Source organism: Triturus cristatus, chromosome 11 (assembly GCF_964204655.1).
Source record: "Triturus cristatus chromosome 11, aTriCri1.1, whole genome shotgun sequence".
NCBI lineage: Eukaryota > Metazoa > Chordata > Amphibia > Caudata > Salamandridae > Triturus > Triturus cristatus.
The window spans coordinates 355,577,988-355,604,047 of NC_140594.1; the positions used below are offsets into that span (position 1 = coordinate 355,577,988).

The 26,060-nt window shown below is 43.6% G+C and overlaps 1 protein-coding gene and 1 pseudogene across 2 annotated transcripts in view; both read left to right on the plus strand.

Moving 5' to 3' along the window:
• The window catches only part of LOC146784167 (uncharacterized), a 901,426-nt gene that overhangs the window by 825,884 nt on the left and 49,482 nt on the right, over nucleotides 1–26,060 (plus strand). For both annotated transcript variants that reach the window (XR_014970387.1, XM_085633210.1), the window contains exon 26: nucleotides 14,373–14,469. Coding sequence is in view for 1 of the 2 variants with exons in the window: in XM_085633210.1 (XP_085489336.1) it covers nucleotides 14,373–14,469 (97 nt within the window). In the remaining variant the exon portion in view is untranslated. The remainder of the gene's footprint in view (nucleotides 1–14,372; nucleotides 14,470–26,060) is intronic.
• On the plus strand, nucleotides 2,962–3,041 carry LOC146784168 (small nucleolar RNA SNORD36; annotated as a pseudogene).

A 26,060-nucleotide genomic window follows, 5' to 3' on the forward strand; every position in this document is an offset into this window, starting at 1 on the left:
CCAAATGCAGGGGTGGAAGTGTTTGCCTGGATGTTGCTGTGGAGTGCATTGCCATGAGGGAGTTCAACATGGGTGAAGTTCATTTATGCTTCACATTTCATTAAAGCTAGATAATTAATCACTGACAGACTTGGTTGATCTGCCCATCTCATGGTACTGAAATGTTTCCTCCCCTTTCTGTGATTACTTTACAGAAATTGATCCTCTATCTGAGTTGATTAATTGCAATAATTCTGCGTGCTCCAACAAACTAAGTTGCTCCTAGGCACCGTGTCTAGAATTCACAGTGAAAGTATTTAGCAGAACCATCAGTGGTATTGATCACTACATGTTCACCTTGAGAGAACATTTATTGTGACATTGACACAGAGATGAGCAAATTAGAGTGACAATCATTTCTTTACATCAAGAAATACAATTAAGGTGTCTAATGAATTATGTGCATGGGCAATGAAATGTGCAAAATTAGAATTAATGTTTTGTTAGGAGAATGGTTGTGCAGGGGCAGTATGACACACATTGGCATCATCAATGTGTATATAAAGTCCTAATAACAACCTAGACTCCTGGATGACAACTGGCATTACATGCATCCATGTCTTTTGGTGGACAGCTGCCACATGGGTGAGGTTGCCACTTTTTCCTCCATTCAATTCTTAGCTGGAGCCTAGCCTAGCCCACATAGAATAAATGTGTTGTGAAAGATCAAAGGACAGGACACAGGAGAAGGCACATTGTGCATATCCAAAGCCACAGGATTCCATAAGTGGCTGGTTCTGAATAGGAAGGCGTCTGCCGTCTTTATTCGTGGGCGATTCAGAATAGAAAGGTGCTTGCTATCTTTTGGATTATAAACACATGTTAGTCCACAGAAAAAAACATATAATAAAATCTTGAATTCAATCCTGGATTGGAGCAGGGTACAATAAATGCACCTTATCAGCCAACTGACAAGCTGATATTTTACTAACCACAAATTCAAATTGCCAGCAACATCCTGCACTCTTTGGAGCCATGAAATGTGATAGCATAGATGGAATTGACACAGTCCTGGTGAGAATATGCAAAGGAAGTCTGCAACCAAATACAATCTGATATTTGCTAAGGTTAAATATCCCAAAACTACCATTTTGGACCTTTTTCTTGGGGAAACAATTGTACAGTACAGTATAGAATATGTGGATATGCAGAGATCCACTAGAGATGGTGAACTAGTCTGCAAGATATGTGTGGATGCTGGGTATGATAGCTATGTAAATGATTCAACTGTTTTTGAAGATCGTGTGGGCTGGAAAAGGGAGCCAATGAGGTTTCATTAGGACGGAGGTGATATGATCATATTTCTTCATGCCCTGGATGAGAGCACCTGCAGTATGTAGGATGTCCCTAAGTGATGCCAGTGTGGAGTCTGTGGGTCCATGGAGAAAGGCATTACCATCATCTGGATGCGAGAAGGCAAGGGCTTTAACAGCTGTTCTGAACTGGCTTTTTGGAAGAAATGGTTTGACTTTCTTTAGAACAAAGAGCTGGTACCAGGCCGACTTTTTTTTTTTTCGCCACCGGCGATAGGGATATTTTTTGACCTATACATGCCCAAGTGAACAAACTATGGTCGGTTGGAAATGTAGGAGGAGAACCAGTGAACGACATTGCCATTGAATCCCATTTGGGACTCCAGGGTGCATATGAGGGTGGGATGGATGACTGTGACTGGGTCAAAGCCAATTGAGAGTCCCAATAATACTAGAAGGCAAGGGTCTTCTTCATCTGTGGTCAAAAAGACATTGTCTACGATGTTTAAGGTAGCAGTTTCTGTCTCATTCTGCAGCATGATCTGAAGTGAGACTGGTAGTCTTGCAGAAGATGGCTAGCATTGATACGCTCTTAGAGTTGAACTTGGACAGCTTTTTCAATGATCTTGCCAATGAATAGTAGGTGAATGATGCATCAGTAGTTATGAAGGCCATCATGGTCTAGTGTAGGCTTCTTTTGGAGTAGAAGGATCTGGCCTTCTTGAGTTATTCTGGGAAGATTTCTTGAATGAGGGAGACATTGTCAATGGTAATTAGTGCATCTGCAGAGAGAGCTTTGTTGAAGCATCATGTTTATAAGAAGTGTCTTTTAGGGAGTTGACTGTGTCAGCGAGATCTAGGAGAAATAGGGCTTAAAAGGTTGACCATTACGGGATTCTATGGGACTGGGTGGGTCTAAGAATTGAAGATGGCTTGGTGCTGTCAATGTGCTGGTGCATCTTCTGTATTTTTGTTCGGAAAATTAGATTGATGGCATTTCACTTATCTGTGGAGTGAGGAATAGAAGAATTCGACAGGAGCTGACATGGTGCTTGATTGTCGTGAGTGTCAACAACATCAAACAGCCCTTGTGCTGTGGGCAGCCTTCACCCCTGCAAAGTGGTGCTATTGTGTCTCACGAACAGTAGTGCTGGAGCAATTTTCTGAGTGGCTATGCTGGTCTTTGATGACCCCACACAAATATCTTAGGAGTTAGCTAAGCAATTTCACTGAGCAAGTGAATAAAGGGTGATAGGTAAGGCGTTCCAGGAGGGCATGTGTGTCAAGATCGAAGAACATGATTACAAATATATTGTTTAAAATGTTATAGGTTATATAGTTCTGAAGGGGAGCACATAATTGCTTCCAAAACAGCAACATTTTGAGTGACCCAATAGCGATAGTGTCCTGGATCTTCCAAAATATGGATATGACCTTTAGACCTATTCAGTGACATGTTGAAACCCTAGGTAGAGTTACAAAAGACCAGGAACGAGGTCCAAAATCTGCTGTCTAGACCTCTGGGTAACAGACCTCAGTGCTTTAAAGCAATGTCTTCTTAATGCTTCACCCTTGTGTTTTTTTTAGAAATACAATCAAGTATTTACACAATTCCATGTTCCATTCTCTTTTGCACATTGGGCGGGTTTGAAATAAGACTGCAAAGTTCTATTGGTTGATGAAAAGAGCTTAACTGAAAGGACTCCCGATGAAGTGCAAAATTAATTGAGCTTTTGATTACTGAAATGCCATTGGTTGCTATGTAACTCGGTGTCTAAACTGTTTTGTCCAGTATGCTTTCAAAGAATGCATGTGATTATACCATGCTCTTTACTCTATTTTCTCACTCTGCAAGAATAAAAAAAAAAGAAATCAGATGGTTATCGTGATGTTGTGAGAGGGTGCATGTTGACATAGCAAGCCCTCTGTACATCCAGATAGGAACCTTCTGGTTAGGTAGGAGCATATTTACATGGCCCCTGCACCACAGAGGCACCACTTTTTCATGCAACACCCATGGATTCTGACACATTCTCAGATATGCAAGGTTTCTTAAACCTGGGAATGCGTCAGATTCTAACGTCTCCCCAAGGGAGGCGTTAAAGTGGCGCAACATGGAGAAATACCTTGTTTTGTCCTCTTTCTCTGTGTGATACATTCTGCAGCACACATAGAAGGAGGAAAACGCCATCAATAATTTTTTTGTGTGCAGGAAGGTGTCCCTTCATGCCCAAAAACAATCATCCCTGCATTGCAGGCACCCTTGCACAATGGTGCAAGGGTTCCAGCGTTGGTGCTAGCAGCCAATTGTGCGCCAGTTCTGAGGAAAGCACAGGGATGCATCGTATTGTTGTAAAAACGATGCACCCCTGCACTCTCCAAATGACGCAACCAGGAAATATGCCCCATAGAAAGAGGAAAATGCCATCAATTATTGTTTTTGTGCAGGAAGATGTCCCTTCCTGTGCAAAAACAATCATACCTGCAATGCAGGCACTCTTGCACCTTGGTGCAAGGGTGCCTGCATTCGCCCTATCCAGCCAATTTTGTGCCAGCATAGATAGAAGCACAGGGATGCGTAGTGTTGCTGTAAATACTACGCATCCCTGCACATTGCTAATGACGAAGCTCGGAGCAGCAGCATGGCTTGCATGGGCGCGTCATTTTCTAGTAAATGTGCCCCTACAACTCGCTGTGCCTTCTGGGCTCTAAGCTACTTAATTGCAGAATGCTTGACAAAGATGTGAGTCATCTTTGTGAAAACTTTCACAAATGTATCCTCTAGAGCGAGAAAACGGATGAGTCAAAACTTCATCCTCAGTTCAACACTGCAGAGAAACACACTGAGGGCCTCATTTATGAAAAGTGACGCATCGCTGCGAGAAAACAGCGATGCGTCACTTTTCATTGCGCCCTCCTTGCGACACCAATGATGCGTCATATTTACAGTATGACGCATCATGTCGCAAGGAGTTACAGATACGTCAGTATTTCTGACGTATCTGTAGGCGCAAAAATGACGCATTGCTGGAGTGTGACACAAAAGTGACGCAATTCCACCAATGAGTCATTACACATGGTCAAAGCCCCATGTTAAATGTGCCTGCGCCAGTCTTACGCCTCCCATGAGGCAGGCGTAAGATACTGATGCATTTGCGTCCTAGAAGTGGCGCAGTGAAATTTCATAGATTTCACTGCATCACTTCTACGAGGCTTACTTGCGTCAGAATGCCCACCCTGCATACATTATAATAGGCATAGGTATAATGTGGCGCAAGGGTTTACAAAGTGACGCATTTACCTATATGTGTCACACTGTAAATATGACGCAACATGGGGCGTTTTTTACACCACTGGTGCGTCACAAAAAAGTGACGCACTGGCGGTATAAAAGTGATGCAAGGCCTCATAAATAAGGCCCTGACTGTTTACTGGCAGAAGCAATACTAGTTTGATTGGGCGTTAAGTGGTTACTTTCTTTTTACAATAATGTATAACATAATCGAGAGGGTGCTGCAGCACCTCCTGCCACCCCCTCCCTATAATTCCAGCTCCCCTGCTCATGAGCAATGGCTATGTTTAAGGAGGGCACTGGTGGCGTCTCTATCATAATTATGGCTTCCCATGATGGCGTAGGACAATTTGTATGTGCAAGACACAAAAACTCAAGTTTGAAAATGGATACTCTGAATTAAATAATAAGACTCAGAGCTGACTGACACGACTTACCAAGCAGAATGCACACATCTATTTGTGAAATATGCAAAGAACTGTTGCGCACTGCCTTATGTAGCTAGAAACATTTTACCTTTACTGCCATGGCATATACTATGCAGGTCATCGCCACCTTATGATTGGCTCATTTGCACAAGGCAGTCCTCTGCCAGATCTCAGCGCCAAAGAAGGCAGTACTGGCCTAATGACGATCAGCATCAAGGAGGCTGCTTATGCTGTGCTGTCACCTTGCATGGCATGTACCCACAACCTCATGGACTTCTTCAGGATCTTGCTCCTCCCAGCATGCCACCAGTGGTGGTAATTCGGCCTGCGCCCCTGGTGGCTGCCAGTGGTACTTTCTGTCCAATTTTACCTTACAGGCACCCGAGCAGAATCACATCCTGTAATGCAACTCCTCCGGCTCCTACCACAGCGGCAGCAAAGAACATGGCTCCATTTCAGTGAAAATTTGTTTTCTAGGACGGAGGGCCAGGTTTCTGAGGCACACGTACCGCACTTTTGTAGCCCAACTGAATTCGAGATCGCCCACAGGAATGCAAGATTGGCTTTACAAACAGGGTTTTTTTACGTTGCCTTTTCCAAATTCCCCATTCAACACAAATTGATTCAACATGATTCAATATAAGCAGAATTTGATAGCTGTAGGACATGGATTGCCACATCATGCGCATCACGCCAGAACCGCGCAAACTAAAGCCCCCCGCCTCTTCTCAGCTGTAAGATACTTACTTGCAGAATACTTGACAGAGATGTCAGTCATCAACGTGAAAACGTTTTGTTCACAAATGTATTCTCTTGAGAGTAAAAGCGGATAACTCAAACCTTGATCAAAGAGTTTTTGGAAGAACTCCAGCTGGCCCCAAAAGAAAGAAAATTCAGATTGCATCATTCAAAGTGGTTCCACTGTGTGCCCAATTAAATGCTTCCTTGGGCATTCAGCTAATTATTTTAAATTTGGAAGCTATAAAACTCCTAGTCAAGTGCCTGCTTATTGAATTCGTTCTCCCTCATAAGAGACGGGAGAGCCTTTTCTCATAATAGCTTGTTTCTTCATCTGGGGCTAGCCCAGTCCAGGACATTAAAACACTTGAAATAACAGGTGTTTTCATTACCCAACTCAATAGCAGGCAGTTTACGTTCACCCTTCTAGAATTTGAAGCTTTAGCCTTTGGAGTTCCACATAGATTTCTACGTCGCGTGCATTAACTCACTGAGCTATGCTACCAGCTGTAGTGGATAGCAAATTCTTGCCTCAGATGGGGCCACAAATGTATTTATTTTTATTTTCATGTACCTGTGACATGAGTAGTAGGGAATGTTTTTGTGAAATTCCCCAAATAACAAGTCAGCATTTGGTTGTGGTTTGCACTTCAGGTCACAGTTTAAGGGCTTTGGAGGTATTACTTTTTGGCTCTCATGTAACTAAGAAGACTTTATAGTCCTGTACTCAACTCTATGAATTAATGCATTTTATAGCGCTTTCAGCAGTCTGGATGCTTTCCATTTGGTACCATGGTTATCATTACATCTTTTGAGAGACATTAGATGTATTGGGTCTTGATCATGGTGGCCATGTGTTGTTCATTGAGTTGTGGATCTGTAATTTTGATGTCTACTGTCCAAAGCTTTTGCTTTGCCTGTTGGCTAGCTATCTTCTAGTGATAGACAATTCATTTCATCCTCAACTCTATTCCTTGACCCCTTGCTTACAGATTTAGGCCCTGGCCTCGGACACAAGGAGCCTTTTACTGATCTTATTAAAATGCAAAAGCAAGCAAACACACCTTGCAGCTGAAGCCTACAATAGATTAAAAATAAACAATACCTAAAGCCACCCCCATGAGTTTTACCATTCTGTGATATGTTAGGCATCTTTGTAAAACACACTATCACCCCTGAAGATATCTTGACTATAAGCAGTTGTGTGTGCCTAGCTCTGCCGAGGGTAGGTTGGTTAATTGAAAAGCCAGGTCTTCAGCTTCTTGCAGAACTCAAGAAGAGAGGAAGAACCTCTGATGTAGAGTGGGAGGTCATTCCGCGATTCAAAGTGCTGTAAGAGAACGCCATCCTCCTGACTCTAGGAATTGCATGCAGTGCCAGACTCCCTTTCCCAAAAAAGCAAACACCTCAATGTATATGTGCCAAAATTATTTTTGGGGGATATTTTATTGGAAGGTACTACCTCCCTCAGACAGGGAAACCTTTAAGAGAATCAATTTTTTGGGGATGTGACACCTGGAACCTGTCCGAGATCAACTTCAAACATTTCAATACAGGGAACACACTCACCCCACCATTCACCTTTTCTTCATCGTACGGGGAAGGATGCCTACAACCTGCTATAAGTGATATGTTTGACATGCTTTTTTGGTTTATGCTTTAACTTGAAGGTGTGGTCCATTATGACTGTCTAAGTACCTAACATGGTCCACAGATTGGGGTTTTCTTCATTTGGGTAGCAACCAAGCAAATGAGAATACCTCATGGAATATGTCACCTGCTGAAAATTCCAGTCAAAGAGCCAGTAAGGGTAACCAGTTAGCTTGCATCCATGCCTTGGAAATCCGCAAGAGTATGGACAGGAGAGCTAGTGTCACTGTACACAGCTGCCTTCACTGTTCCGCATTAAGGCCTTGAGCCAGCTAAACATTTTAGAAATTCAGACAGTGGTGTGCGATGACTTTCCTGAGCTGATCCAAAATCAGCGCATTATCCATGCAATGGCTCAGTCGCGGTTCCTAATGGGAGTGCTGCGGGGCAGTGGGGCGGGGCGGGGGAGGGGCAGGGTGGGAAGTAGTAAACTCCGGCATACGGCCGACTGGAGGTAAGTACATAAATAAATAAATACAATAAATTACACTGCGCGCTCTGTAAGGCTCATAGTCCCCATCTGATCGCCGAAAAAAAGCACTCAGACCAATCGCAACGCTACAGTCAAAGTGACGGCAGCATCGCCATTGGCTTAGGGGAGCCAGTATGTGCTTCCTGCTACAGGCAGGAACAGAAGAGGACCCCTCCCCTGCACCCCGCCCGTTTTATTGATTTTCTACCCCGTCCCACCCCCGGCACTTTTCACTGGCAGCAGCTACTGCATTTTGGGGACCATTTAAATACACCACGTGCAGCGATTATTGTGAAAAAATAGAAAATACTTGTGTGATAGCCTTTCAAATGTGTAATGCTGCGACCTAAACAATGCATTATGACAATACATATAGACTTGAGATGATTGCACCTCTCTGTACAGGCACATCAATATAAAATTATTGACATGATCATTATGACATTTTATATACACACTATCACCCCTGAAGATATCTTGACTATAAGCAGTTGTGTGTGCCTAGCTCTGCCGAGGGTAGGTTGGTTAATTGAAAAGCCAGGTCTTCAGCTTCTTGCAGAACTCAAGAAGAGAGGAAGAACCTCTGATGTAGAGTGGGAGGTCATTCCGTGCTTTCAAAGTGCTGTAAGAGAACGCCATCCTCCTGACTGTAGGAATTGCATGTAGTGCCAGACTCCCTTTCCCAAAAAAGCAAACACCTCAATGTATATGTGCCAAAATTATTTTTGGGGGATATTTTATTGGAAGGTACTACCTCCCTCAGACAGGGAAACCTTTAAGAGAATCAATTTTTTGGGGATGTGACACCTGGAACCTGTCCGAGATCAATTTCAAACATTTCAATACAGGGAACACACTCACCATTCACCTTTTCTTCATCGTACGGGGAGGGATGCCTACAACCTGCTATAAGTGATATGTTTGACATGCTTTTTTCGTTTATGCTTTAACTTGAAGGTGTGGTCCATTATGACTGTCTAAGTACCTAACATGGTCCACAGATAGGGGTTTTCTTCATTTGGGTAGCAACCAAGCAAATGAGAATACCTCATGGGATATGTCACCTGCTGAAAATTCCAGTCAAAGAGCCAGTAAGGGTAACCAGTTAGCTTGCATCCATGCCTTGGAAATCCGCAAGAGTAGGGACAGGAGAGCTAGTGTCACTGTACACAGCTGCCTTCACTGTTCTGCATTAAGGCCTTGAGCCAGTTAAACATTTTAGAAATTCAGACAGTGGTGTGCGATGACTTTCCTGAGCTGATCCAAAATCAGCGCATTATCCATGCAATGGCTCAGTCGCAGTTCCTAGTGGGTGTGCTGCGGGGCAGTGGGGCGGTGCGGGGGAGGGGCAGGGTGGGAAGTAGTAAACTCCGGCATACGGCCGACTGGAGGTAAGTACATAAATAAATAAATACAATAAATTACACTGCGCGCGCTATAAGGCTCATAGTCTCCATCTGATCGCCGAAAAAAAGCACTCAGACCAATCGCAACGCTCCTGTCATAGTGACGGCAGCATCGCCATTGGCTTAGGGGAGCCAGTATGTGCTTCCTGCTTCAGGCAGGAACAGAAGAGGACCCCTCCCCTGCACCCCGCCCGTTTTATTGATTTTCTACCCCGTCCCACCCCCGGCACTTTTCACTGGCAGCAGCTACTGCATTTTGGGGACCATTTAAATACACCACGTGCAGCGATTATTGTGAAAAAATTGAAAATACTTGTGTGATAGCCTTTCAAATGTGTAATGCTGAGACCTAAACAATGCATTATGACAATACATATAGACTTGGGATGATTGCACCTCTGTGTACAGGCACATCAATATAAAATTATTGACATGATCATTATGACATTTTATATACCAATAGAATGCATTTCAGAATTGTACTAAAAGTATGTATCCAACTTCATCTCTCAATTCTGCCCCAATGAGTATACATTATATTTATCCTATGGCATTTCCACACTTCAACTTGTCAATACTGCTTATTATCAAAATAAAGAATTCCACCATCTCATTATTATTATTATTAAAAACTTATAATGCGCACAGCTACCCGAAGGGGCTTCCAGGCGCATGGAAGAATAGGAGGAATGCTGACAGCAAAGTAAGTGGAATAGAAAAGCCAGGTTTTTACGCCCCTGCGAAAGGCGGAAAGAGACACAAATTTCCTCAAAGAAACTGGAAGGGAATTCCGGAGTTGAGAGCCTAGATAGACAAAGGAACGGCCTTTCATAGGTGACACACAAAATCTTGGTACAATAAACTGGGTCTGTTGGGAAGATCTCAAAGTGCGTGATGGGTGATCTGGATGGACCATGTCCATAATGCATTTGGGACCAACTCCGGCTTTTGCCTTGAACATGTACCATAGAGCTTTAAACTTAATGCAATTCGAGAGAGTAAGCCAGTGCAGCTCATGGAGAAGGTTAGAAACAGAGGGAAATTTGGGTAATCTCATCATCACATTATGTCATATAAAGGCCCAAACAATTCCAGGAGCGGCCTGTGCAGGTAAGAGCGGTGAGGCGAGGTTAGGGGGACTCGGCGGACGACGACAAGGTAAAATTAATTATTTATTAATTTTCCCTCCTCCTTGTCTGTCGGGTTCACCTCTACCCACCCTCCATCCTCCCCACTGCCCCACCCCTCTTGCCTGCATGGGCCGCTCCTGAGCAATTCATAGTTACAGCCTTTGTGTTATTCAAATAATCAATGCAAATAATTCAAACAATCGAATAACCTCAATCAATGTCTCTTGAGACACCTCAATTCCAAAGCTTGTTATCGGTCTTTAAAGGCTGTATGTAATAAAAAAATATAAAAAATTTCACCAACTACACTACACTACACATTAATTAACAACTTGATTTGATTTAAATTGGTATAGCGCCTGAATCACCCACAAAGGGGTATCTCCACACCACTGGAGGAGTGAACACAGGCCAGTAGGAATTAGTTCTAAAATGAAGATGGTCCGAGCACTTCTGGAGGTGAGAGGGTAAGTGATTCCAATTATCGGGAGCCTGGTAGGAAAAGGCTTTGTCCCGAGTACGAGGTTTCCTAAAACGAGGACTAATAAGGAGAGATTTCTGCCCAGATACTAAAGATGTGCTCGGCTGGTAAGGGATACATTTTTCTGTTAGATAAGTGGGTCCTTGTCATTCAGAGCTTTATGTACTATACAACAGATCTTGAACTTAGTTCTCTTACGTATAAGAAGCGAGTGGAGTAGTCGCAGAGAGGGGAGAGATGCCGTTCTGGCTGGCATATTCTGGACACGTCAGGCTGCTGTGTTCTGCACCATCTGGAGTTTATTCAATACAGATTTGTTTGTAGGAATTAGTTGCAAGTCCAAAACTGCTATCAACATGCCAGGCATTTTCTTAACGTACCAAACAGACAGGTTTGAATAAATGGAACCACAAGCATATAACCTCTTCATTAGTAAACAATCAATTTCATATTTTTACACTTTTTAGGGCTCGCGCCCTGCGTTGCACTGCGCAACAGTGCTCGCGCAGGCGAGAGCCCTTTTGTTCGGGGTTTGAAAACGGACCCTGGAATCGCACACGCTCGTGCTTTTCCTTATAGGTTCCGCTATTGGGCTTTGTGTGCGTGTTTTTTTTTAAACAGAGCACGCAGTAGGCCAAAGGCGGGTGCATTGCTCCGCCCATGGCCTATTGATGTCTGTTACATGCACCGAAGCCCATATGTTTTCAATTATCGTGCCCAGACACAGGCGCGATAATTGAAAACACATATGGCTCGCAGTGGCGCGCAAGCGTGCACCACTCGCGGGCGTGTTTTTTTAAATTTTACATTAGCGATCGCTTTTTTTTTTTTGCCTGCCTGATCCTGGGTACCTCTCAGATATCCGGCGATGCCACAGACCTCAGCGTGACCCTCAAGCACCGTCATTTCCACCTTCAGGTTTGTAAAGCTCCAAAGATGCCATTTCCGTGCTTGCCCCTGCCTTCCCTCCTCTGTGCTCCCATTTGCACCACGCCTCCTCCTGGACTGGACTCCCCTTGCTAAAAGCCTCTCCTTGTTTAAAGTAGGAATGCCACGTGGATTTGTGTATACATGCATCTACGAAAGTGTGCATGCCAATCGGCTTTGTTATACTCAGTCCTAATCGTCTTCATCCCTCTCTTACGGATGAGGAAGAGGGACAAATTGGTACCGGTTGATCAGCAACCGTACCGTAAAATAGTCTTTGACAATATCCAAGATTGGTAGCGCTTTTAAAATAACGACTGGTGAGCCCCCCATCTGCAAGGTGGAATGCTGTGCACTCCATTTATCACCTACTATAACCGCCCCACATGCTCAACGGATGATCACAGAACAGCACTGGAATGCTTTTTTTATCCAAAATTTATTTCATCAGGTAAATTACAAAATGGGCACAGGTGACCCTTCAGGCGCTCGTGGCGTTTGGACTAAGACCACATTGTTGTGCAGGCTGCCCCGTGAATACCACCAGACCCCACAACAATAACAGAATTCAAATACCACAGACTGTTGTGTGGGAAAAGACTACGTGCGGGTTTTGCTCCCTGTTATTTACACCCTTGGCTGCGCCCGGCCCTGCGGGTTGAGTGCAGTACATCCGGGTGTCAGGGTCATGACGTAGTGGCCGGGTGGCTCACTACATCCCCCTTCCCACTTTACTCTGGGTCACTGTAACTTAGCTCACACACAAAGTCCTTCAGTGCAAGGTGCGGTCGGCACCACGCAGACTGAAGCTGGCTGACGCGTGGAGGCAGAAGCGCAGATGCGGCTAGCGACAATTGCGTTAGTGGGGGTTCGCTAGGACTGTTACGTTGACTTGCCGATCCGGGCTGTAGGGGAAAGTTGGGGACCATGAGGTGGCCCTCCTTCATCGCCAAATGTTGTGCAGTCTGCCCCGTGAATGACACCAGACCCTACAACAATAACAGACACCAAGCACCACAAACTGCTGTGCGGGTGAAGAAGACCTTGAGCGGTCTTTCTCACTTTTATTTATGCCCTGTAGGGTTGAGTACAGTACTTCCGGGTGTGAGGGTCAATACACACATGACATTATCAGGACTGAAATTTCGGTCGGCGCCAAAAGGTCACTGAGTAGGGCTAAATGACTGCTGGGCTAGTGTGCATTATACAAACCTGATGATGATGAAGATCGCTTTGCTTTTAACAGCGCAATTATTGACACAACGCCCGTGCTCCTCAAGTACTCTTGGCTGAAAAGAGAACTAGGTCATACTAGGCCATTTCACATCTAACCCACCCAGTGGTCACAGTATTAACAAGCATTTGCAATGCAATAGGTCTCACATTTATGCAAGTTTAAGCTATTGGCATTGTAAATGGCAATGCCTTTTATTTATGTTTTAAACAAAAAATAAAAGGCATTGTCATTTGCAATGTCAATAGCTCAAACTCACGTAAATGCGAGACCTATTGCATTGCAAATGCTTTTTATTGTTTGTAGATGCACCACATTCAGCGTTGAGTGGTAACAGGGCATCCACAAAAATCATCAGGTCACTCTTCTGTTCAACATTCGGTTCTTCCACCTCATTTAGTGGTGGGGAGCTGGTATGTGTCTGATGTTGGAGCTACAACAACCCCTTACAAGCATTGTTTCGGCAGACCAGCCACTGAATGACTACCAGTTTACATGATGCGGCAAGAGCACTCTGTTCATGCGGGACATACACGTCTGTTGTGCTTATCCTAATCCAGGTCTGCCACACGCAGCTCTGTCTCCACCTATGCTATTGAACGGGTGAGAAGAAAGTATGGCGATATTTTTTGATTTTCATCTACATTTCTCTATTCCAAATCTTCCATGCTAAGACATTTGCAACTACTGTTTTTTACTATTAATATTGAGGAAAGTAAAAATGATGTCAACTCCACAGCGATGGCTGGCTAAAAGCTGCTTGTTTTAGAGGTTTGTGGTAAACAAAAACAACCAAACTTTTGGGTGAAATGGTACCTATGGAAAAATCTTAAACAATCTTCTTAATGTACATTTTATTGACCTCATATGGAGGCAAGGGGCAATGTAGCCATCCTTTCTGTTGCCCCTGCTTCAGCCTCGCCACCATAGTTTTAAGCCCTCTCGTATGGAAGGGAACATAATTCATAGAATCCGCCATCAAATCAGATTCCTTGATATCTTTCTGCTATGCCTGCATTCTAAGGTTTTTTAAGGGCTGAATAACTCTGTTAGTTAGCTCTGTGCAGCACCAGAAAGACATTAACTCTGGTGCTCTGACACATTCTGGAACAGCAGCATGCAGACTCCATAAGGGTTTTTGAAGTATTCTCCTAAATCTGCATCAATAGCAATTGGTAATTACTTTTCCACTCATGCTATACACAATAGGTTCCACAGGAATCCTTGTGCATGTTAGAGCTATAAATAAAAATGAAAAGATCATCCCAATAGGGGAATGTTAGCTGAATTGGAATGTACTGATTGTTGTTTCTCTTTTTCAGATAACACTCTAGCAATAGTTCTGGGCTGCGTGTTTGCTTTCCTGGCACTGCTGACCGTCATTCTGGTGATCATCTTTCATGAGTGGAAGCAGGCACGGTAAGCATTTGATAGCAATCCTTGACAAAGCGCCAATGTAACTGCATTGTACTGTGAAAACAGCTCTGTTGAGGGTTTCAAGTGGAGAGCCATATTCAGCGGGAAGAACCTGGGCAAATGCTGCTAGAATTGCTGCAAATATCCAGGGTGAAACTCCTGCTAGATGTTTCTGCTGTTGACTGATCTGTACTGGCTCAGTGTGTAGTACTACAAAAGCAAATTAATCCACAAGAACACCTAAATGTTTTGCCAAATTGGTAGGTAAAGGCAGGGTTCCCTGTGCATCTGGCCACCAGTTATTATTCCAAATCGAGGGTTGACCTCCAAATATAATGACTTCCATCTTGTCTCCATTTAATTTAATACAATTAGCCCTCATCCCATTAGCAAACGCCTTCGTTCAGTTGTTAAAGTTGAGGGATATGGAATGTCCATCATCTGTGATAGACACTATTATCTGTGTGTCATCTGTGTAAACTGTAAGCCGAAGGACTAAATAATTTTGCCCAGCAGGGGGTACACATAGATTAAACTGTGTTGGATTTAGGGAGGATCCCTGTGGTACCCCACATGGCAGAGCAAGGAGCTTGATTTAAATTGATTATAAGTTACAATTTGAGATCTTTCAGTTAGGAAAGATTCCAGCTGCTTCAAGGCATAGTCTGTAATACCTAGGTTTGCTAGGTAATCTGTCAATAGGGTCGGGGGATGGTATATGGGATGACAGTTTTTTAAATCGTTGGGATACAAATTTGTCTTTTTTTAGCAAAGGACTAACTGCTGCTTCTTTACACAAATATGAGTAGCATTCTGTAGCGATAGCTATACACATGATTGAGGTCAAAGGTGCGGCGATTGTACTGGCTACTAAATAGATAGCATTAGGTGGGCAAGGTACAAAACTTGACACTGCAAAGATAGAGCTCTGTTTGATCTTACAATATTCGTGAGAAGGAAGATTGTATTGTTTCATTCTCTGTAGTTCCATCTCTACTTTCTCTGGGGTTTGAGTTTACCTGTGAATCAGAGTCTACAGAATTCTGTGTATCGTGATTGAAAGAATCAAATTCTGAATAAATGGTAGGAATTTTTGATTGAAAATAGTTAGCAAATGTATCGCAGAATTCCTGGGGACCGTCCAAGTTATTAGAATGTTTAGGTGAAGACATAAGGTTTGTCACTTTGAACAATTCCCTAGAGGAGTTAGTGGTGTTAATTTTGTTGGAGCAAAAACTTGATTTTTCCTCTCTGATTGCTAATTTATAGTCCCCAATTAAGACTCTATATGCATCTTTTTCCTGTGTGTCATATTTTTTTCTTCAGGCTCGCTCTTGCCGTTGACATGCTGTGAATGAATGAATGAAATTAAATGAATGAATGAAATGGCATTTATATAGCGCATGGCTACCCGGGAGCATCCCAGCACTAAAGCTGAAACTGGAGCAGACAAGCACCTAAGGGAAAAGCCTGGCTTTTAACTGTTTCCAGAAGGCAAGGTGATTGGATTCCCTGCACAAATGCAAAGGTAGGGAGTTCCAGAGTCTGGCGGCATTATACGCAAAGAGCCGGCTGCCACTTCTGGCCTTCTCAATCCCAGGGACCACCACCAGGTGGAGCTCGTCTGAGCAAAGCTGTCTGTTTGCCCAAAAGGGCGAATCATGGCATTGTTGATCGGTGGACCGCTCCCTCCCAGAGAGTTATGGGTGACACAGAGGGCGTTAAAGTTAATTCTCTCCTGCACTGGGAGCCAATGGAGAGAGCACAGTGCGGGCCTTGCAGAATAACGATTTGAAATTCCCATAAGCAGCCTTGCCACACAGTTTTGTACAATCTGCAGTTTCGCAACTACTGAGATCGGGGCACCTAAATATAAGTCTATTCTAGATAGAATGAGTGCCTGAATCATCAGCTTTTTGGCTTGAAAGGGAAGTAGGTGGAGCACTTTGCGGAACATTCTGAGCAGGCCATAGCAGGAAGCAACAGCCTTCCTGGCATGAGCTTTAAAGCTGAGGTCCTGATCTAGCTTAATGCCCAGACTTTTTAACTCGGTCTTGGGGGCCAGAACAGGGGCCCAGGCAAGCTGAGGATCACGGGGGAAACATGGCGGCAGCTAGGTGAGCTGTCGCGGCACTCTAGTCTGAGTTCCTGTCCGTGCAGGTGAGCGTTGGCTCATAGCAAGACTAATGGGAGGACGCGTATTCTGCATTGCGGGTCTGTAGAAAATACATCTTTTTGATAGTACCTTGGTGTCCGATGTGTGGAGACAAAGATTGCCTTCTTGGCCCAGGAGCCATCGCCATCGTCGTCGCCGGAGCTGTCAGTCCGCGGGCTGATTCCCTCGGAGTTGCTGCTGCTGCGCTTGCTCCTCCCTCCAGTCTCGGGTCAGCCATTGCGGGGAAGAGGCCAGGGCTGCTGTTTGACTGTCGAGCCCCGAAGCAGGCCGTTCTCGGCTTGCAACTGTGGAGTCTGGCTGCACTGGAGCTCCCCCGAGGAAGGAAGGTCCGTAGCCTTCTCCTGGGTCCTCGCAGGGAGGAATTCCGCACCGATATCGCCTCTGAGTTTGGTAGGAGGGGTAGGGGGGGTGCGGAGGAGGAGAAAGAGAGGGCTAAAGCCATAAGAGATCTACGGAGGTGTGCAAAGACTAGGGGAGAGTTTTGAGGCAGCAGAGTCGTTGCAAGGGGATTGTAGCAGGTCGAGGGATCCGGAGGAATCAGTGGGATTTGTGCCTGTAAGTCTGGAGGTCCCTGACTTTAGCCCAGTTTCCGGTTTGCCGCTTCCCCTGCAAGACATCGCTAAAGCTAATATTTCTCCTGTAAATCTGAAGCGGGGTGTCAGAGGAGGGGGGAAAGGTGCTTTAAATAGAAGGGCTAAAACTGTTGGAGTGACCGTTGAACTGATTGAGGGGGGTCTGACACAATTGAGCTCAGAGGGGCCATCGAATTTAAGTCAGACCTCTCAGACCTCTCAAGGGACCCTCTTAAAGACAAAAGTCTCCTCATATAGGTTAAGGCGAAACGCGCTTTTACTAGTAAAGCAGCAAAAAATCCTAAGACCGCCAAAAATATCAAGGCAGTTAAGAATACAGCTAAGAGCATAGAGTCTAGGATAACGCCGTCTTTGCGGTCCTACTTTAAGGCTATTCCACAAATCTTGCGCCTTTCTGATCAGCAACTACTTGAAAGTACTTCTTCCACGATGGCCTCACAGAACTATCTTGAGTCTTCTGTATTAACCACAGGTACAGACCTGATTATTCCTCCAGGGCCTGTTCCGGCTAAAACAAACGCCTCGCTATTCCTGGTTGAAGGGACGGATATAAGTATAGAGGGGGGCTTGATTGATGACACAAAGATGGCCGATTGCGGATTAAAGGCCAGGGGCGAGGATGAGGAGGATGCTGAGCCTGTGGATAATATCGGTAGTCTTTCAGTCCTTCCCGCCCAAAGTCCCACTCCCCCTGCTAAGAGCCTCAGTCCTTCGGGACAACCGTTTGCCCTCTCGTCCAATATCTCGTCCAGTATATTGATCCAAAACATAAATGATGGGTTAAATTCGATGGAATCACCGAGTGTCATCCCGTCGGCTACCTTGTTACAAAACCAAATAGATCTCCCATGTTCCATAGAGCCTTCAACCCTCTTGTCGTCCCCAAAGCATTTGGCTACGAAGCCTTTACCAACGATGTTTAATCCTGGGTCTTCATTATCAGGGTTATCACATAGTATTGATTTACCACAGGAGGATGGTCGAGGGGGCACAGCCTAAGCCTCAGATACATACTCGGCTGGCGGGGTTGATCCATCTCTAGCCTCATACCTTCAGTCGATGTTTTCATCCTTATCAGCAGACATCAAAAAAGGCTTTGAGGCCTCGACAACTATCCAATCTGAAATTCGGAATTTCTGCGAGTCCTTAGATAGCAAACTAGTCAGCCTCGCCACAAGAACGGAAAGATTGGAGGATAAAGTGACAGTCATGTCTTTGCATTTGGATGACGCCAAATTGGATATTGATAAGCTTAAAAAGGAGGATCTGATGCTGGCTGAGAGGATGGAGTCTTTGAGAATAATGCACGCCGCAATAACCTCCGTATTCTCAATATCCCGGAAGGTAGTGAGGGGTCAGATATTAAGCAATATATCACCCAATTGCTAAAAGAATCCCTGAGATTGGATCAGTCGGTTGAGGATCTGTCTCTGGACATTCAGCGTATCCACAGAGACCCCTTTAGGAGGAATCCTCAAAGGGTAAAACCAAGAAAAATACTGGTGAACTTCCGCACTTACACTTTGAAGGAATCTATCCTGAGTTTGGCCCAAAGCAGAAGTCATTGAGTGGGAAGGGATTCAATTTCCAGATTAGATCAGACCTCTCAAGGGCCACGCTGGATAAACAGTGGGAGTTTGGGAGGAGGTTGGAGGCATTCAGGAGTTTTGGTGCGGTGGCTCAGCTAGTATTCCCAGCCGCCTTGAAGGTCATGCATAATAATACTATGCACAACATTCGATCAGTGCAGGCAGCTGATGAACTCCTAATCTCTCTGGGGAAGAGAAGAGATAAAAATAAAGACAGGGGGGGTTCAAGTTAAGAGCAGAGCAGAGCATTGTTTCTGCAAAAAAAAAAAAAAAAAAAGGGGGGCTAGTGGAGGGGGGAGGAACAAAGGGTTTAGATAATGCTATGAGCATGTTTTCAGAATATAGTAATTGGTAGAGTAATTTAAGGGGTCCATTTATTGTTATAGGAAAAGTTATAAAAAAAAATAACAAAAATAAAAAAATCTTTTTTGTACACTGCAGAATTATACTTATATATTATATTTCTACTCTTCTTCTTCTTTCTCTCACACTTTGTGGGTGTAAATGTAACAGTAAGGATAGGTTAGGACAGGACAGGAGCTCAGTAAGAGTGCTATCTACTGGTATATCCAGATAGATAAAGCAAGGGGGGAGGTTTGGGGGGACACGGGGGGGGTGCAAGTAACATTTTTTTAAAAGTCCTCATTTTTTGCCCATTGTTACCTTTTTTGGGTATGTAGAATCATGGGTTTGCAGGAGAAAGTTAGTATTGCCAGTACAGGTTTTTCTTTTTGTGGCTATGGGGCGAATACTTGGTTGGGGAGTGGAATTTGCCTCTATGGATAAGCTTAGAGTTCTTTCATGGAACATTAATGGCCTGCGCTCTAGTCCAAGAAACTGGAAGATTATGCAGTATCTTCAAAATTTTGATGTTCAAGTACTTATATTACAAGAGACCCATCTTACAGAAAAAGAGATTCTTTCTTTAGTTAAAAAAAATAGATGGGTCGATTTCTGCGTATCTACCACACAAAATTCTAATACTAGAGGGGTCGTGATTATTTTTAAAAAATCATTAAAGGCAAGGTTAGTTGATAAACTTGCTGATTTAAGTGGGAGGTGGCTTATTGTTTCGGTAATTATAGCTGGGGCCCTAGTTACCATAGTAGGTTATTATGGGCCTAACCAGGACGACCCATCAGTTCTAGGTACTGTGTTCTCCCATCTCCTTCTTTATCCAGAACCGATCATCTTGGCCGGAGATTTTAATGTGGTCCTGGACCCTCTTCTCGATAAATCTTCATCTAACAGACCTCTATCTCCATATAAAACTAGGTCTTTCTTACTTGATAAAATGAAGGAGTTTGGATGTGTGGACATATGGAGACTTAAGTCTGGTCTAAGACAGGGCGTCTCATTTCGTAACTATAAATATCAACACCAGTCGAGGATAGATTTAGCATTGGTCAGTCAGGAACTAGTTAAACTGGTGCAAAATGTTTATTATCTCCCCTTTCATCTCTCTGACCATGCTGCTTTATGCGTTGAACTGGTTGGGCTGTCGGAAACCACAGAACATGGTCATTCGACCGCTCACTCCTTAATGTTCCAGATGATATTTATTTTTTAAGAACTGAAACACAGTATTTTTTTGATAATAATACTGGCTCTGCTTCCTCAGGTTCTGTATGGGACGCATTTAAGGCCTTTCTGCGTGGCCTAATTACTAACAAGGTCTCGTAGAAAAGGAAAATCTATAGAGACACGGTTACTTCATTGGAAGCAGATATGGCTAAGGTGCAGGAGAACATCCTGCTACATCCCGTCGCTCCACCAGAAATATTGGAAGACTGGCAAAATAAATTACTTATATTAAAGGGGGAATTGGGTTCCATCTTGAATTTACGAGTTCTTCAGAGATAGGAGGCCAGTAAGATGGCCCATTTTGAATATGGAGAAAGTGCAGGAAAGCTTTTGGCTTGGAAAGCAAAAACGGATCGTATTGGAAATAATATAGATCAAATTTTGGTTGAAGGTACGGTCCATTCAGCGGATAGGGATATCAGAAATGCCTTTCGTGATTAAGATAAGAGCATTGATGCACGACAAGTTGAGGACTGGCTGAATGGAGTATCTCTCCCCTCTCTTTCTCCTGTTCAGAAAGTTGCCTTGGATAGACCTATCACAAAAGAAGAGGTAACTGGAGCTATCTTAGGTAGTAAGAAGGGTAAGGCATCAGGTCCTGATGGCCTCCCTTCGGAGGTTTATCAGGTTTTATTACCAACAATAGTTCCCTTCTTAACCCAGTTGTTTAATCAGATTTTCTTGGAGGGGGTGTATCCTCCTGAATCTTGGAACGATGCCTCTATTACTTTGATACTAAAGCCTAGTAAACAAGCTGATAGCTGTGGGTCATACAGACCAATTTCCATTCTAAATTCAGATTATAAGCTTTTTACATCTGTCCTAGCCAAAAGACTGGGGGAGGTGGCACCCTGTATTTTACATCAGGACCAACGAGGCTTTGTGAAGGGCCGCCAGCTCTTTGAGCTGACTTATGATCTGATGGGTGCTATCGACATGGCGACTACGGATTCCTTGCCTTTAGCTGTTGGATGCCACCAAGGCCTTCGACAGGGTAATGTAATGTAATGTAATGTAAGGAGTACTTTTATAGCGCTTCTATCACTCCAGGGAGTATCTTGGCGCTCACCCAACCCAGATGGAGGAGTTGGAAGGAAAGGAGACAATTCACGCTAAACACTACATATTTACACCAGTGCTGTACAAGCTGCATCGGTCAGAGAGAACACCCAGGTTTTTACTGCCTTCCTAAACTGAGTTTCATGGGACAGGGATGGTAAAGAGAGAGGGAGCTTGTTCCAGGCCTCGGCACCCAACACAAAGAGGGATTTGCCACCTTTAGTTGCTAACTTAAATCTGGGGATTATGAGCAGATTCTGACCCACAGACCTTAGGCAACGTGTCGGGTGATATCGTCTAAAACCATTACATAGATATTTTGGTCCTTGATGTTGAAGAGCCCTGAAGGTAATTAACAGGATCTTAAAAAGAATCCTTTTACCGATTGGTAGCCAATGGAGCGCATTAAGTGCTGCTGAGGCTGATGACTTGCGGGGCCAACGTAGAACTAGGCAGGCCGCTGCATGTTGGACCATTTGTAATCTGTAAAGTATAGATTTATTAGCTCCAGCATATAAGCTATTGCAGTAGTCTAACCTGGAAGTGATTAGGGCCACTGCAACCGTTTTCCTAGCTGGCAACGGAAGAAGATCAAAAAACTTCCTTAAAGCTTTTATTATATGGAAGCATGTACCAGCTACAGCAACCGCTTGTTGTTTAAAGGACAGTTGGTTATCAAACTTAATGCCCAAATTTCGGGCAGATGTAATGGTGTTAGGAGGGGCTTCTGCATCATCAGGCCAACAGATTTGCGGGGAAAACACAATTTGCTTTCCAAATGGCAGGATTTCAGTTTTTCCGGCATTACATTTAAGGTGATTATTAGTCATCCAGTTAAAAGTTGCTGCCAAGCACTCCTTAAGATTTTCCTCAGCGCCAGACCGCTCATTGTCCAGTACTAGGATAAGCTGAGTGTCGTCAGCATATGAGATTGTACTGATCTGAAAAGATGCGATTAGTTTTACCAGGGGAACCATATACAAATTAAAAAGTATAGGGCTTAGACTCGATCCCTGGGGGACTCCAGAGCTGAGGACCTTAGCTTCAGATTGATAATGACCCAGCACTGTGATTTGGCGTCTGTTTCTAAGGAAGTTTCTAAGCCAAGCCAAAACCACCCCACCTACTCCTGCGGCAGCCAACCGGTGTATTAGGATGTTATGTGAGACCGTATCAAAGGCTTCCGACAGGTAAAGTAGGATTAAAACAGCCTTCTTTCCCTGGTCGATAGCAGTCGCCAGTAGGTAGTTATAGTTAGGACCTATTTTCCATAGGAAATCCGCAACATTCTATTTGGAATAACGTTGGCGTCGATTGATGAATCTTCGTGAAAGTTTCCAAACTTTTGGCCAGCTCCAGTCCGCTCCTATCCTGAATATTTCACGGTGATTCGTCAAGCGGGGGCCGAGAAAAAAGGGGGTCCCAAAACGCGTTTTCCCCATGCATTTTCCCATAGGACCTGTTGACGCAGCTACAGCCCGAAGTGCTGAATGGAATTACACCAAATTTGGCAAAGAGGTAGTCCTCAGTTCGGACTCGTGCCTTTTGCTTAAATGGTGTAAATCCGTTCAGTAGTTCCTGAGAAAATCAAAAGTAAAATCACATATATATCTGGGTGGAGCCTAACCACACATCTCATCGTGCGATCTGATTGGCTGTCAGCACTTCATCCAAGAAGTGTTGGCAGCCATCTTGGGACCAATATACATGATAGCACCTCATTAAAAAGCATTGCAGTTAATAGAAGGTTCTAAGACTTTAGTTACATTATAAATCATTTGTTGATGGTACCATACTCATTTTAGGAATTGTGGTGTGTTCTAAGGTGATTTTACCATGTGAAAAAGCCTTTTGCTGTGATATCATGAATCATGTTTGAGAGAAAATTATTTTCTCATGCTTTTCCCACAGAGGTTTGAAAGGTGATCTATAAGCTAAACTGAGAGCATATTTTCTGTAAATTCACATTATCTTTCTCAGTCATCTGAGAATGAAGTCTGACATTCTCAGTAAAACATGTACATCCAACAAGGGCAGAGACTGTCAGTTGATTTCTTTGTGTTCTACTGCAGCTTCCCAGAGTGTTCTAAAGAACAACTAGAGCGCTAACAGTCCTACTTATGACAAATGTCTGGCACACCTGAAGCCATCTTGGTTGGAATAAAGTGGTAACTCTTAAAACATTTAATTTTATTATTATTATTATTACTTTATTTCGGCCATTTTGGCCATAAAAGTCACATACATACATTAAAAAAAATCTAACTGTAAACATAGCAGCAATTTAAGAGAATAGTGCACAAAAAATGAATACCTTTTACAATTCATCTCATTTCAAATTTTTAAAAATATATAAAAATATTAAAAATGTAAGAGATTTGTAAACATATACATATTTCCAACTCAAAGTACCTGTCCTTGTTTCTTACGAGTTATGTAGGCAGAGTATAGAAATTTACTTATGCTAAATACAATGTACTGGGTTGAGTTACTTTTCATGATCCTAAAGGCTATAACGCAGGACCTGGTTCCCAAAAGGTTGCACATTGGTTTTAGCCATTTCTTTCTAGCATTCATGTAGGCGCTACAGACAAAAAACATATGAGCTTCATTCTCAGAACAGACATTGGAACACATAGGGCAACACCCCTTTTTAACATTCGCTTCTCCCATTCTTTTTTGTGCCCATCTTTCGGTGTTGTAATTAAGCATAAGTATCCCATATCTGAACTTTAGATAAAGGGTTTTTGCAATAGGAGGCTCTATCTCGTCCAGGAATGGTTCAAAACGAAACTCATCCTTAAATGACAAAAAGAACTGGACTGCGGAGCCTACACTAATTCCATCCACTAAATTTCTGTTCGTGTGGGTCCAAAAAGCTCGCTTAACTATTAGTTTAGAAGAGGTGGGCAATTTGTCGGGAGCCTCCCACATGGAATATAAGCCCAGGAGTGTAAACCATTTTTTAATATGCACTAGCCATTGGATGGAATTAAAAGAATCAAGGGTCATCAGTTCATGTAGACCATTTCTATATTCTATCAATTCCGGGGTGGACCAAAGCCTAACCCAGAATATTAATGGTCTTAAGATAGCTAGGTGGTCTGTTCTCTTAAGGTTCAGGTCAAGTTGGAGAGGTAAAAGAGGTGTACTATTAGGGACCCTTACAGAGGCACGCATGAATTTGTTGTCCAGATTTTGAAAGCTATTCTTGGCCCATGCGCCCCATATCTCTGCTCCATAAAGCACAGCAGATTGTATTTTGAATTTAAAAAGTTCTAAAACCGGGGTTACACTTTTACTCGTGCTAGTATTCATTTTACATAAAATTGGCTTAGCATTTTGGGCATATGTTATCTTGCTTTTCTCGATTTGGGCTTTCCAACTAAGTTTGGAATCAAGCACAACACCCAGATAGGAAAAGTTTTCCACAATATCTAGTTTTTGGCTATTCAGGGTTAAAGACCCTCTATCTGGCATACTGGGATTTAATGACATGCATTTTGTTTTGTCAGCATTGATTTCCAGGCCCTTTATCTGACAATAGCGACTGAAGGAATTAAGGAGTGCCTGGAGGCCCTTTTTTGTTTGAGATATAAGTAATGTATCATCTGCGAAGAGCAACGCAGGCACCCTTTCACCATTGAGCCGCGGCGAATCGTTAACACAGACATTCAGATAAGCAGGAGCATCATTAATAAACAGCGAAAACAAGGTAGGGGCCAGGACACATCCCTGGCGAACCCCGCGTTCAATGGGAATATTACGTGTCAACTCGCCATTAGGGCCCCACCTAATGTTTGCAAAGTTATCAGCATGTAGCTCGACTATTTGGGCTAGGAGGCATCCCGGTAGACCCATTTCTCTTAGAGTTTTCCAAAGTAGACTGCGTGGGACAAGATCGAATGCAGCCCTCAGGTCAACGAAGGCAACATACAGGTGACCTTTTTTAATGTGCACATACTTCCAAATCAAACAACAAAATCGAAAAATTTGGTCAATAGTGCTGGTCCTACTCCTAAAACCAGCTTGAAATTTGGAAATTATGTTCGAGTCTTCCAGCCAGTCGTTGATCCTGAATAGCAAGTGTTTAGCATATAATTTTTGGAGCGTGTCCATCAGACTAATGGGTCTGTAGTTAGAGGGTGTCAATCTATCCCCCTTTTTAAATATTAACACAATCTCCGCTGCACGCCAACTATCAGGAAAGTTGCAGTTTGATGATAAAGCATTAAAAAGGCGGTTCACATATGGGGCCCAGACGTCAACTTCATGTTTGTAAAGATCCCCCGGTATTTTATCAGGACCAGGGGCTTTGGTGTTTTTAAGTTCGTTGATCGCCCTTACTGTCTCATCCAGTGTAAAATTGAGGGGTTCAATAATGGGAGAATCAATAAAGGGGGGGCACCTTAAACTCGCTTTACTGTCGCCATCGTATTGTTTATAAAGATTTGTAAAGTGAGTTACCCAGGTCATCTCATCCAGGAATGCATCTTTCACAGCTCTCCCAGCATGCCCCCCATTAGCCACCAGCCTCCAGAAGCCAACATTATCATTAATTTTTGCTGCAGCTAACATTTCAGCCCAAATTGA